Below are 14,192 nucleotides of genomic sequence, written 5' to 3'. Positions count from 1 at the left end.
AGCAAGCGAGACAGAGAAAGAGAAATACAGAGAAACACACACACTTACACAGGAGGCAAGCTTATCTTTCTCCCAGAGATAAACAGGTTTCTGTGGAGGCGCGTGGAGAAACAGACGGGCGATACCTGACAGAAAACTTAATGAACTATGTGATGGGAATCAGAGTGTGTGTGCGCACATTGGGAATCAGAGCAGACAAGGAAATGGATCAACTGCAGGGGGGGGGGAATGTGCAAAATAAAAATGTATATCTACACTGAACAAAAATATAAAACGCAACAATTTCAAAGATTTTACTGAGTTACAGCTCATATGAGGGAATCAGTCAATTTAAATAAATTCATTAGGCCCTAATCTATGGATTTCACATGACTGGGAATACAGATATGCATCGGTTGGTCACAGATAGATACCGTAAAAAACAAAAAGAAGGTAGGGGCGTGGATCCGAAAGCCAGTATCTGGTGACCACCATTTGCCTCATGCAGCACGACAGATCTCCTTCGCATAGAGTTGTCCAGGCTGTCGATTGTGGCCTGTGGAATGGTGTCCTAGTCCCCTTCAATGGCTTGTAAAGTTGCTGGATATTGGCAGGAACTGGAACCCGCTGTCGTACACGTCGATCCAGAGCATCCCAAACATGCTCAACGGGTGACATGTCTGGTGAGTATGTAAGCTATGGAAGAACTGGGATATTCTCTTCCAGGAATTGTGTACAGATCCTTGCGACATGGGGCTGTGCATTATCATGCTGAAACATGAGGTGATGGCGGCGGATGAACGGCACGACAATGAGCCTCAGGATCTCATCACGGTCTCTCTATGCATTCAAATTGCCATTGATAAAATGCGATTGTGTTTGTTGTCCGTAGCTCTTGCCTGCCCATATCACAACCCTACTGCCACCATGGGGCACTCGGTTCACAACGTTGACATCCGCAAACCACTCGCTCACGCGACACCACCTGCCCGGCACAGCTGAAACCAAGATTAATCCGTGAAGAGCACACTTCTCCAGCGTGCCAGTGGCCGTCGAAGGTGAACATTTGCCTATTGAAGTCTGTTACTATGGCGAAATGCAGTCAGATCAAGACCCTGGTGAGGAGGACACACGCAGATGAGCTTCCGTGAGAAGGTTTCTGCCAGTTTGTGTAGAAATTCTTTGGTTGTGCAAACCCCCAGTTTTATCAGCTGTCTGGGTGGCTGGTCTCAGACGAGATGTGGAGGTCCTGGGCTGGCGTAACTACACGTGGTTTGCAGTTGAGGCCAGTTGGACGTAGTGCCAAATTCTCTAAAACAACAGCGGCGGCTTATGGTAGAGCAATTAACTTTCAATTCTGTGGCAACAGCTCTGGTGGACATTCCTGCAGTCAGCATTCCACTTGCACGCTCTCTCAAAACTTGAGACAACTTGGCATTGTGTCGGGTGACAATACTGCACATGTTAGAGTGGCCTTTTAAGGTGACCCATCATGCTGTTTAATCAGCTTATTGATATGCCACACCTGTCAGATGGATTGATTCTCTTGGCATAGGAGAAATGCTCACTAACAAGGACGTAAACACATTTCTGCATTTTAGAGAAATAATATTTTTGTGCATATGGAACATTTCTGGGATCTTTTATTTTAGCTCATGAAACATGGGGTCGACACTTACACACTTTACGTTGCATTTACATTTTTGGTCAGTATATTTATTTCCACGAAGAGGCTCTACATAAACTCACAAGAATCTGCTTTGTCTCCACAAAAACGTACAAATAGTGCTTTAAGCAGCGATTTATAGAAGCATACTGTGGGAATTGGTACAGTGAACAACGAGGTGCATTTCCATGTACAGCACAGTGATTTGCATCCGTTTAGATCTCTGAAAACAAACAACTATGGCATGTCTAACATTTTCCAACCCACTACTTTATGAAAATAGCAACATTAAGCATTGATGCATACTTTGCATAGTAACATGGTACCTAGCGTGTCTACAACATCATCCAAACTACTGCTTTATGTAAATAGCAACACTAAAACATTGATGCATAGTATAGTAGCACAACATCACACAATCCTCTAGTTGGAATGAATCTTATATTGCCAGTTGCCACACATCCAAGCCTTCACTTGGATAAAATCAGTGGTAATTGAGGTTCATTACGCAACCTTCTAGTTTTCTGGGATTTTGGATAGTTCCAAGAGCCTAGCCTGTAGCAGCTGGAGCCTTGCTTTCCTGGAGAGCTGTGTGATGTGTCCCTCTCTACCCCCTGTCCTGGTTCTGCCCGGTTGGCCCCGGTCCCAGACTCTGTTTTGGGGCTAATCCATGAGGAGGTCTATTTATCTTGTGTCGGAGGAGGGGATAAAGGTTGAGGAGCGACAGCTAAACCGCTAATCCAGCTACAGCACTGGGACACTTTTAACGAGATCCCAGATTGGGGCTGTCTGGATTACAAAGAGAGAGAGAGACAGAGAGAGAAAGAGCGACAGTGTGAAAGAGCAGGCCTATTAGGTTTAGACAGACAGTCACAACATAGCCCACTCAGACTAGAGAGAGGTTCAGTGTAGGGGACAGGTCTCTGAGGATCTAGTCTGCCCAGATGGCCCCTCGCAGACACTCTCTCCCCCTGGGAGGGCTTTCTATCGATGTTTACAAACTGTCAACAACAGTAGAGTTTCAGGGTCATCACAGAGACAGAGAGAGCAAGACCTTTTGTTTTATCTATTTCACTTGCTTTGGCAATGTAAACATATGTTTCCCATGCCTTAAATTGAATTGAGAGCGAAAGCAGAATCGACATGAGCTTTTAATGCAGGAGAAGAAAGCATACACACACACAAACACAAGCTAACCACTCTACCCTGCTCCACTGACAGGTGTAGTGAGTGGTATGACATCTACCACTTGTGAAGGAGCGCAGGAGTTACTTAGGGGAGGAATGAGTCACTCTGATACTCTGGCTGGGAAGATGAAGAGAAGATGAATGTCCCTGGTGTATCTCTAATGCGAACTATGTCTCTCGCCTCACAGGAGACACAGCAGGCAGCCTGGCCTGGGCACGTTAGCACTAGCATAAACAAGTTAGCGTGGTAATGCTAACTGACTCACCCCAGGTGACAGACGAGCAGATGCTACAGAGGCAACTGCAACTGATCCTATTTTGAGGAGAACTATTGAAAGAGGTTATGCTTTACAAAGTGAGTGATGACAGAGAACACCGCTGGTTTGACAGTCTGCTGTCTGTCCCGTCTCTCGGTACTTGGGTGTGCGTGTGTTGTGTGTTCTGTGGTTGCAATCAAATTTCTTTACACGGAGGGATGGAGCATGAATTTGCACGTCCTATATAAAGTGCTAGCGATGAGTTGAAATCCACTTAGCCTATGGTCTTCTTTTAGTGAAAGTGAATTACAAAAAGTAAACATACTAGCAATATGCAGGCTTTAGTATTGGTATTAGTATTAGTATTGGCTAGCCTACTGTAGCCATGTCGATATGTCCTTTGGACTCCTAAAGAGGCAGTGTCCTATTTTCAAATCTTCTCAAAATGACATACTACTTTAGAAACAAAAATGTATGCAATTAATACAATTCTAAAGAACAGCGTAATGACTTACATTGCCAAATTATATTACACAGCTTTTTAATACATATAATAACCAAATGTAGCCTCTTAATAGCTGAATATAGAGAGAAAGCATGCCAACCTATAGGCCCTGCATGACCCCAGTGCATTTAAAGGGATACTTCTGGGTTTTGGCAATGAAGGAAGTCGGAGTTAGTTTTCGCAAGCTAATGCTAGGTACCTACTAGCATGCTAGCAGTTACCATAGACTTCCAGCCATTGTGTTAATGCTAGTTAGCAATTGCGCTAATGCTAGTTAGCAACTTCCTTCAAACATTCATTGCAAAATACTGAATTATCCCTTTAAGAACTACACGGGCCAGTAGATTTCTGCCAGGTTCCAATGTTAACTGGATGATTTTTACCAGTGAGAAAAAAAGCTAACATTGGAGTGTTTCATAAACAGCACGGAGTGGTGGCGCATAGGCTCTTTACTGTGCTTTGATTGACGAACAGCAAGCTTGACTTGTTTATAAAAGGTGTGGAACTTACTGTAGTTAAGTCAATCTCATATCCTTGCCATTCATAAAATCATACAACGTAGTTACTGTATATGTCCATGGTGTCGCATCGGGACAAGTAAAGATCTCGTTTGTATTTTCGATATGAAGTCCGTTAGTACTCGCCAGACAATGATGTTATAGTGAGTTAAAGTGAGTGACTCGTCGTCAGTAGTCTACCGAGTCGCATCATTAAGAAAACAGTTTATTTGGCTCTCTAATTTGCATACTGGTAGGCTTTGAATTGTTTTAAGAGCCAATTATACTTATTTTCAAAAGATGGATATACTGTCGGTCTACTGATTTAATGAACATTTTGACAATGCTGCTTCCTGTGTGGCAAAGCCCATGTTTAACACCTGCTTCATTCTTCAATCATTCCCGAAGCATGTGGAAGTCAGACTCTCACAGGATGCATTAAAGGCCCAGTGCAGTCAAAATTAAGTTGTTCCTATGTTTTATATCATATTGCACAACAGCTGATGAAACTAACAATGTAAAAGTGTGAAAATATTTGATCAGTGTTATATCCCGATTGTATTTTCAGCCAGAAACTATCCAGTATTAGAATGTACCCGACCCTGGCTGGCTACTTTTTCGATTTGGCTGGCTACTCCATGTGCTTGTGGAAAACACTGTATGCTGCTGTTGTTTAGTGTGAAGGAGCGCAGGGGTAACTTAGAGGAATGAGTCAGTCTAAATCAGGAAGACCAGCAGAAAACGAGTCCTGTATGTCGGGGTGCCTGCCTAGCATGTTAGCACTCTACTGCCAACTGACTCACCCACGGTGATGAGACCAGCTGGGGATGAGTCAGCTTGAGGCAACAGAGGGTCTACATAGTCCATCATATTTTTTGTCCCAACTAGGCAACAAACCTAACCAACTGAGCTAATTGATCAGTTCAGTGATTGAATTTAACACAGCTGGTCTTCCAGGTCAGTTCAATCAAAAACATGGCACTCAAGGACTAGGGTTGAGAGTCCTGTACTGTATGTTGGCACGCAAGGACTAGGGTTGAGAGTCCTGTACTGTATGTTGGCACGCAAGGACTAGGGTTGAGAGTCCTGTACTGTATGTTGGCACTCAAGGACTAGTGTTGAGAGTCCTGTACTGTATGTTGGCACGCAAGGACTAGGGTTGAGAGTCCTGTACTGTATGTTGGCACGCAAGGACTAGGGTTGAGAGTCCTGTACTGTATGTCGGCACGCAAGGACTAGTGTTGAGAGTCCTGTACTGTATGTTGGCACGCAAGGACTAGGGTTGAGAGTCCTGTACTGTATGTTGGTACTCCAGGACTAGGGTTGAGAGTCCTGTACTGTATGTTGGTACTCCAGGACTAGGGTTGAGAGTCCTGTACTGTATGTTGGTACTCAAGGATGGCAGGGTAGCCTAGTGGTTAGGGCGTTGGACTAGTAACCGGAAGGTTGCAAGTTCAAACCCCCGAGCTGACGAGGTACAAATCTGTCATTCTGCCCCTGAACAGGCAGTTAACCCACTGTTCCTATGCCGTGATTGAAAATAAGAATTTGTTCTTAACTGACTTGCCTGGTTAAATAAAAGGTTAAAAAAATTATAATAATTTTAAAAAAAAGACTACGGTTGATAGTCCTGTTCTGTATGTTGGTACTCAAGGACTAGGTTAAACCAGAGAGGAAGGCTCCAAATACCCCCCCCTCATTTTAGAGGGTCGCTTGGTGGAGGAGTGGTACTCAAATGGAGCAACTAGTGGTAGGGAGAGCTAAATTAGGCCTAGGGAATGGGACATCACTACATCAGTTGCGCACATCAAAAACTGTCAACCAGAGGATGACCACTCAATTCCTTGACGACGAGCCTTGTTTTTCACAATGCCTGTACTGGTGGCAGTAATACCTTTCCTTATATTTCTCGTACAACAAATACGTACTTACCATATGAGCAACAAATGAGAACAGCAGAACAACAATATGCCCGTAACATACCCATCCTCTGGTTGTGGTTCAAAGTGGAGGAGTACTGAAGCTGGACCTTCATTCCATAGCAGTTTGACATGTAACCATCGTATTTCCTTCACTCTGTCACTACCAGTGGAAGTACTGTTCTGAAGTCATCAAACCGGCACTAGGCTACAGTCATAGATAGAGGCTCCGTGTGGCAGATATCTAGGCTAATCAATGGAAGATGAAATTAAAATGACAGAACTAAAAGTTAAATGAGAAGGACAAGCTACAACCCCCGAGAGCCAACAGGTAGGCTGCTTCTTAATAATCTGAATCTGAAATAAAATGTACACATACATGTTAATCAATCATTGCACCCACACTGCCCGTGTGCGCCAACGAGCATCTGCGTTGCCAAGTGCTAAAATAGAAGTCAGTTCTATTTGTGATGCTGAATGCGGTGCATTCATCTCCTCATTGGTTTATAGAAGCATATACCCACGTGCCATCGCCTCATTGGTTATACCCACGTGGGTGATTGAAAGATGAACGGAGGTCGGTAATACACCTTATTATGAAAGTTAGTTGCCAATCGCCATATAATGTCCAAAGAAGAAAACGCCTGGAAGGAGGAGAGATGACTAGAAACGATTCAGTTGACCGTTTTGTGTGTGGATTAATTGTCGGAGTAAAGGACCTTGTGCATTTCAGGTAAAATAACACCTCAATGTTTATATCTCAGGCCAAAGTTGGATCAGCCTGTAGTGTGGTTTTCCACTTTAATTTTGAATGTGACTCCAAATCCAGACCTCCATGGGTTGATAAATTTGATTTCCATTGATAATTTGTGTGATTTTGTTGTCAGCACATTCAACTATGTAAAGAAAAAAGTATTTAATAAGAATATTTCATTCATTCAGATCTAGGATGTGTTATTTTAGTGTTCCCTTTATTTTTTTGAGCAGTGTATATATGTAAATAAAATTTAAAAAATGCCACTTTGGGAACCACATAAGCAAAAGTAATGGGTGTTTTCATGCACATTATGTTGATGGGATTGTGTTCCATCACGACAGCTAAATTACAGGACGGGAAAGAAGAAATTGCTTCATTTATCTCACACACACGGTCCCTGAAACAATTACGCTTTCCTGGAATGGAAGCAAACCAGTAAATAATCTTGCAGTGAGCATTTAGCCTGTTCCCTCCAGTCCCCAGAAGTATACAAATAGAGTGAGAACGATCAATATCAGGAAGTGGCTCTATTGACATCACAGTAAAGACAAATGAGGTGTGAGAAGGCAACCTGTGCATCCACAATGGAACCCTATTTTCATATATAGTGCACGACTTTTGATTGGGCCCATAAGACTGGTCAAAAGTAGTGTACTATATAGGGAATAGGGAGCCATTTCAGGGTGTTGTGATAAAAAATAGAAAAAACATTTAAAAGCTCAGGGGAGGGAGGGAAAACAAAGCTTCTAGTTAGAAAGCCATCCGTATAGAGCTAACAGGCCTAGGTATTGTACTGTATGGTTGGTCCACATGGGAGAAGGCCGGTTTAGGTTTAATCAATGGTTAAAGCATTTGACTGGGCTTAGAGATAGATCTTTGAAAGAGCACTGTAGAGAGGGTGAGAGGCTGTGTGTGGTGAGAGAGAGGTGTGGGAGAGGAGAGGGTTGTTTCCAAGGTATTAGACAGAGCGGTGTTGGGGATTGCACGCTTTGAGGAAAAACATCATGTTGAAGAGCCCACTAGTCCCACTGCGGATTAGTTTAGTGTGTGTGTGTGCATGCGTGTGTTTTCTAGGGTGGGCTTGACACAGTTGTGTGTGTGTGTGTGTATGTATGTATGTATGTATGTATGTATGCATCTGCTTGCATGCTTTTTGTGAGGCTGAGAGTCAAGAGAAGCATTAGCTGTGACAGGAAAACATGTCTTGCTTTTCACACTGTCGGGCCCATGATCACACTCCTAGCTAAAGAGCAGTAGGGAGTGTGTTGTGGTGAGCCTCAACTACTGTAGCCCTGGAGAGAATTAAGACTGGGTGAAGTCAAACCATGCAAAATGAAACTCTGGCAAGTTGTGAGGTCTGGAAATTTCTGAGCACACCTGAAAAGATAGTCACTATTTTCTCCTGAAATGTTAAAATCCCTCGTTCCTTTGATGTTGTCAAATCTCAGGACATTCCCAACAGAAATGGAGCGAACTCGGCATCTACCCATCCCAAACCACACAGGAGGACAAGCAGGAAAACAAGGAAGCAAGGCTCCAGGATGGCTTCAAAGCGAAGGTCCCTGAACACAGGGGTAATAAGAGCAGCCTTTGGCATTACGAATGGGTCAGACAGTAGCAGTAAACGTATATCTCTCTCTGTGCATGTGTGCACTGCCAACCCTCCAGTCAGACGATCTCATACTGCAATTAGGTCAGATTCACTTCCAAGGGTAATAAGCATCATCTATGCTGCAGTAGCCGCAGGAGGACGAGGGTGCAAAAATCTTTTTAACACCCTGCCATTGTAGAGGGGAGTGCACGATTTGTTGGAACATCCTAACTTAACCTAGGGGGAGTGCACGATTTGTCAACACCCGGACATTAGTTCACAAACCTAACCTGATACATGATGGCTTTATGCTTAAAAATACCCTTGTTCTATCAATTTAGGTCTGTTTTTTTGGTTTTTAAAGTTGTGTCCATCGTGTAGTAAGGCAACACGATATGTCTTGGGATTCAGAGCCACTAATCTCATCAAGAAGGTTCCTCAACACTAGTCTACCTCTCCGTCTGCCATCCCACCCTCTTTCTTCGTCATGCTTTGTTTTTCTGCACTGTAATTGAACACTTTATATACTGTAACTCCGTACACACAGTGATGGGTGGTGACGAGAGAGCGCCTGGCACAGGAATGTGGGTTTACTTTAGGCCTGTTCTCCCTCGGTCTTCTTTAGCACCTCTAGCAGGTCACATGCTCTGACATGGGACCTGCTAGTTTGTTTAGGTCTTTCACTCACTCTCTTTCTGCCAGGGGAAATAAATAAACAGGGCCTCGTTCTCTCTATCAACAGTGCTTCAGTCTGCAGGATGAAGAGAACGAGGGATGAAGGGAGCAGAGGAGAGAAATGGAAAGACGGAGGAGTGCAGCCAGCCGCATCGCTCACCTTCATTTCCTCCTTCTGGAGGACAAAGATAAGGACAAGAGCTGTGACAGAGAAGGGCAGATGGATTAATGATTGTTCTGTTCTTCTCTCAATGGGGACAATCAATGTGTGTCTATTATTGTCTTTCCTTGCATCGCCCTTGTCTTGACACTCATCTGGATAGAGTGGTGATTCCACCTTGTAATGGGAGCGTTGATATATTGTACATTCGCCCTGTCAAAGGAGTCAGTGTCACCCACACGCAGGTGCACACGCACCCATACACACTCATAAGTATACACATAGAAATGCTATGGTCAAATGGCAGAAGAACCTACTATGCACGACATAAGTGACCCATAGGACGCAGCTTCTGGTGTATAAGGTCCTAAGAAACCTAGCCAGGTTAACATCTGCCATGGGAATGAGTTCAGTTCACTAGCTCGTGTTGACAGACGCTGCCTGTACTTTACTGTACATTGACAGTACATCCCGTTTTAGCTCCCGCTGCCTCTGGCATTATGGGAGAGTGGTGTGGAGTGCTTTTTTCTTTCTCTCCCTCTCTTTATCCTTCTGTGCCTGACTGCCAGCTCAGAAAACAGACTGCTGACGTCCCTGGGTTCACACCAAAAAGCCAAAGACCCAAAGTGAGACCAGGCAGGTCTGAGATCTGTGCTGTATAGCCTTAGCCAAATGGCACTGACAATGGCCATAGGATTTGGCTAAGCAGCAAAAACGAATCTGGAACCAGGCTAAGGTGCTGCTAATTCCCTAAAAACTATTTAGCCAGACACAATCAGGTGACTTGAGACCAAAGCTGTTTGTGGTTCCTCCTTCTCCTTTGTTTGACCAGATGTGATGCTCCATTCTCTTTGGACTTATGTCACACACACAGACCTTGACCAGGTTCCTGTCTCAGATGGTTCTTCTTTCCACTCCTTGCTTGCAGGCTAAATTTAGACCTGATGCTGCCCGGCTTTTGTGCTGCGGCCTCAGTTGACAGAAAAAATAAAGGGAGAGAGAGAAACAGAGAGACGTTGCATGCCCCAGAGCCATTGAATGTCTGTCCTGCATCAAAAAAACTCTGTAAATAAAAACTGAGGTCTCCTCTCGTGCCCTTCTAAATGCATGAGAAAAACCGAGATGTTTGTGTTACTCAAGACAAGACTTCTGGCAGTAAGCGTTATTTATTTCTGACCTTCTCTTCCTGACAACTCAATTGCAGAGAATAAACTCCTCCACCCTTTGTACAGTGGGGGGATGGGGGAGTTACCCTACATATTAGGAGGAAATAATCTCTCATCTTCACAGATCTCTAAAAATATCCATGAGAAATTAATGTCCCCTGTATTGTAAGGGGATCTCAAGAACCGAGCTAAATCGATCATGGACATGGCACGTCACGCATTGGCTGTATTCTAATTCTCAGCAATTTACCAAGACAGTAGGCTTATTCCATAAGAGCTCAATTCATCAAGAGAGTACACCTATTTCAAAACAGCCACTTGACTGAACATCATGTAACACTTGTGTTATAGTACATGCTGGAACAGAACTGGGGTATTGACACAGTGCCAGGCCAGAAGCTTTGAAGTGTGTGGTTAAGAAGAGGACACCTATGGGTCCCGAGAATTGTGTCAAAGAGCCCCGTTCTCCAGCCATCCTCCCGCCACGGACAGAATTTAATTCGGAAAGGAGGCATAAGATCACTGCCGACGTTCCTGAATCCCCTCCAGATTCTTCCTCTATGAACTCAGAAAAGCCAAGACTGCGTCAGCAGAGCGTTCCCGGGAAGTTGCAAAAACGGAACTCGACAGAACCCTTTCGCAACTCCGGGCGGAGTTTGTGCATGCATGCTTCGCTACGCAGGAAGAACCGAGCAGGGAGAAGGAAAAAAAAAGAAAAAAAAAAGAGAATAGCCTCGGGTGTAGTAGCATTTTTACCGGCAAGTTGTTGCCACACACCACACCACACTCTTGGACGATTAATATTTATGTGGCGCCCGCCGAGCGAGCGAAGCCTAAAGCCCAGGGGATGGAGCAAGCTGCCTGGCATACTCCCCATCAACTTCTACAGTGCTGAGATAAAGAATGTTCACTCTCCATTGAGCTTCATTTCTGTGAACAAATCAGGTAACACAAGAAAGAAATCTATTGATTTGGCTTTTAGAATATAGCCCGCTCCCAGATGTGTTTGTGCCGTCTTGCCAAATGCTATGGTCATTGTCACGCCGGCTAAAAGCTTGGCTAATACAGGAGGGACATTGGTTTGGCTGACAGAATGTACTATACGGATAGTAAAAGTTACTTAGACTAGTGTATACTGTATGCAATATAGCCTGCACTCACATGCCTCCTATCACAGATCAGCAATCGCACCAATTGTCCTTCAGATGCTCCTCTTGGGCAATCACAGACTTGTTGAGTCGGTAGATGCAGCCAGAAACGGCGTGACGAACACTGCTTCTCTTTGAAGTATGAAAGCCGCTGCATGATGAACTGAGGTTGACTCAGGCAACAAATTGACTGATAACTTTGTTCACCGTTTTCACAGCTCGCGGCCATATTCCTTTTAAGGCCTCATGATCAGATTTGTTCCTGTTTCTAGTGTGAACATCTTTAACTGATGTTTCTTTTGAGGAGATATGAATGCGTATTCCTGTCCTGGTTCGCCGGATCTGCTTCTGCCTCTGACCGTGGCGTTGCCGGGGTACATTGCCAGAGTAGAGGAGAACAGAGCACAGGGCCAGACTGTTCTCAAAACACCAGCTGAAAGAGGGAACTGGAAAGAAGACAAGACTGCACACAACCAGACGTTTATTTCAGACACACACACTTCACTCTCAATCTTCTCTTTACTGCATATTGTTTTTATTACTATTTTTTTTTGCATATGGTTTTAACCTGAACTGACACCAGTATTATGAATGCAGTGCAGGCAGTCAGCATGCAGTTATGACACAAAAAGCTCAGCTATAATAGAGCTTTTATAACCATTATAACATGTCTTGAAGCAGAGCTGTTAAAGTACTGTTCTGACACTGAAATGAAGGAGCTGTCATAATCCCAGCAAGGGAAGGGGTGTGGTTGTAAACATACTGCCAGCTCATCCTCTCTCTTTAGCTCTCCTTCCTTCTCCGTTTCTGACTGAGTGAGGGAAAATGTATAGAAGCCAAGGATGATACTGGAGACTTCCTGTTTCAGCATTATCATAGTCTACTTAACCACAGAAGAAGTCCAACATTGCTGAACTACTGAGGATAATGAAAGGATTCAATGGAAGAGCTTATTAAGTGTAGTTTTTAACAAACTGGGGGGCGGGTTACTTACTTATTATTTCTCCTCTTGTAGCATTTCTTTGACTAAAAACAAAATTGTCATATAGGCTACAAAGACTAATTTTGGGGTTGCTCATTCTGGTTCTCCACACAAAATGACGACTGCATGTAAAATGTGGCGTACAGTATAGGATGCTTGTTATAGGATGCGAGAAAGACAGAATTGTGTCCTGCCAAAGACTACCAGTGCTATCCTTGTTCATATCTGTACGGAAACAATCGCTGAACTTTTCCTTGAAAACATGACACCGATTACCATATGACTTGCTATTGACAAAGACATTAGCTGCCCCTCATTCAAATGTGTTGGAACCAAAGGACAACACCCCTGCAACATGTTTTTCATTTATATTATATTCCCTCTCATTCTGTAGGCCTATCATAATAAATAGACCTCTGAAAAGACAAGGTCAAATATCTTACAAAGTACTTTGAATATCGACCAATTCAAGTGAATTAAGGGACTTACTGGTTACAAGTTTTTAGATAATGTCCCTAAAACCAGTTACCAGTTACAGGAGTGTCTAAAATTAAGACACAAAATGCCCTACAACAAAAAAGGTAACAGGCTATTGTAAATAGTGTAATAACTAGACATAATAACTACAAAGGAAAAATATCTGACACATTTAAGACTGTAAATAGTGAAGCAATGGGCTGCTTACCTTCAACGTTTCTCCACGTTTAAAACTCAACTCATCATCTGCAGTGGCTTTGAAATCGTATTTGGCAATGGCCTCCATGGTGAGGATTGTTGGAACACCTGTATGCTGTGTTGATGAACGCACAAGTACCCTTCTGAAGTCTTTCAATTGAGTTTATTCCTCAAAGGAATGATGAAAATTATGAACAATGTCAGAAGAAAAAAAAACAGAACAGCTCCGGTCCCGTTTTCCCCCTGGTCTGACCAGTCACTCCGAGTAGCACAAATACCCTCACTCGCTGCACGCCGCTACAAACCTGTGAACAAGAACGCAGATAGAGAACCAGAGACTATGTAGCAGCAAATGAACATTAACCAACAACGAAAAACAATGGACTAATATGATAGTTTGTGATGTGATGCCGCGCCCATAGACAATACTAACATTCTGACGCTCGCGCAATCAGGAGAGAAAATATATAATCTGATTGACGTCTCCTCAGGCCAACTAAAGCACATCATCTCCACAATTGACCAATCGGATGTGAGAATACTGTCATATCCAATAGGTGTTCTGTAGCTGTGCAAAACCAATGGGATTGCTAATTTACACGCTTTGTAGAAGATTTTTGACAGGCAGATGTGGTTGATGACTCAAACCTCGAGCTAAATGTAGAATGTCTAGTTTCGACTCAAAATCGTTTTATGTCGCGTACAATATTTTGTGACCTCTTTCCTTGCCAAGTCCTTCTTTTGTATACCTTTCCAGCTAATTTGAGTGAAACATTGTGGAGTAAAAACAAAGAGCTGTAATATTTATTGCATTGTTACAATTTATTGTTTCCAAATTTGACAAGCAACAGTTTGTTACAAAGTTAAAAGTAACCTAGTTGTCACAATTGCTACAACTACGAAATGAGACTTGTAGGCCTACTTTAGCTCCAACAGAAGAAAGATTACGAAGATACGACTATTAGGCTATTGTTGTGCTAGTCCTACAATGTAGGTTAATTAAACAAGAAGATAGGCTAAATCATTTC

At 43.4% G+C, this 14,192-nt stretch overlaps 1 protein-coding gene across 1 annotated transcript in view; it reads right to left on the bottom strand.

Annotated features, from left to right (window-relative positions):
* grb2a (growth factor receptor-bound protein 2a) overlaps positions 1 to 13,698 on the bottom strand; it is a 31,451-nt gene extending 17,753 nt beyond the window's left edge. Inside the window, exon 1 of the mRNA XM_021556993.3 lies at positions 13,175 to 13,698. Coding sequence (XP_021412668.1) covers positions 13,175 to 13,252 — 78 coding nt within the window. The 5' untranslated portion in view covers positions 13,253 to 13,698. The remainder of the gene's footprint in view (positions 1 to 13,174) is intronic.
* Between the last annotated feature and the right edge of the window lie 494 nt (positions 13,699 to 14,192).

The sequence above is a fragment of the Oncorhynchus mykiss genome, chromosome 13 (assembly GCF_057628025.1).
Source record: "Oncorhynchus mykiss isolate SJ-2025 chromosome 13, ASM5762802v1, whole genome shotgun sequence".
In the NCBI taxonomy this organism is placed as follows: domain Eukaryota; kingdom Metazoa; phylum Chordata; class Actinopteri; order Salmoniformes; family Salmonidae; genus Oncorhynchus; species Oncorhynchus mykiss.
This window is presented reverse-complemented; position numbering and strand designations above follow the sequence as displayed.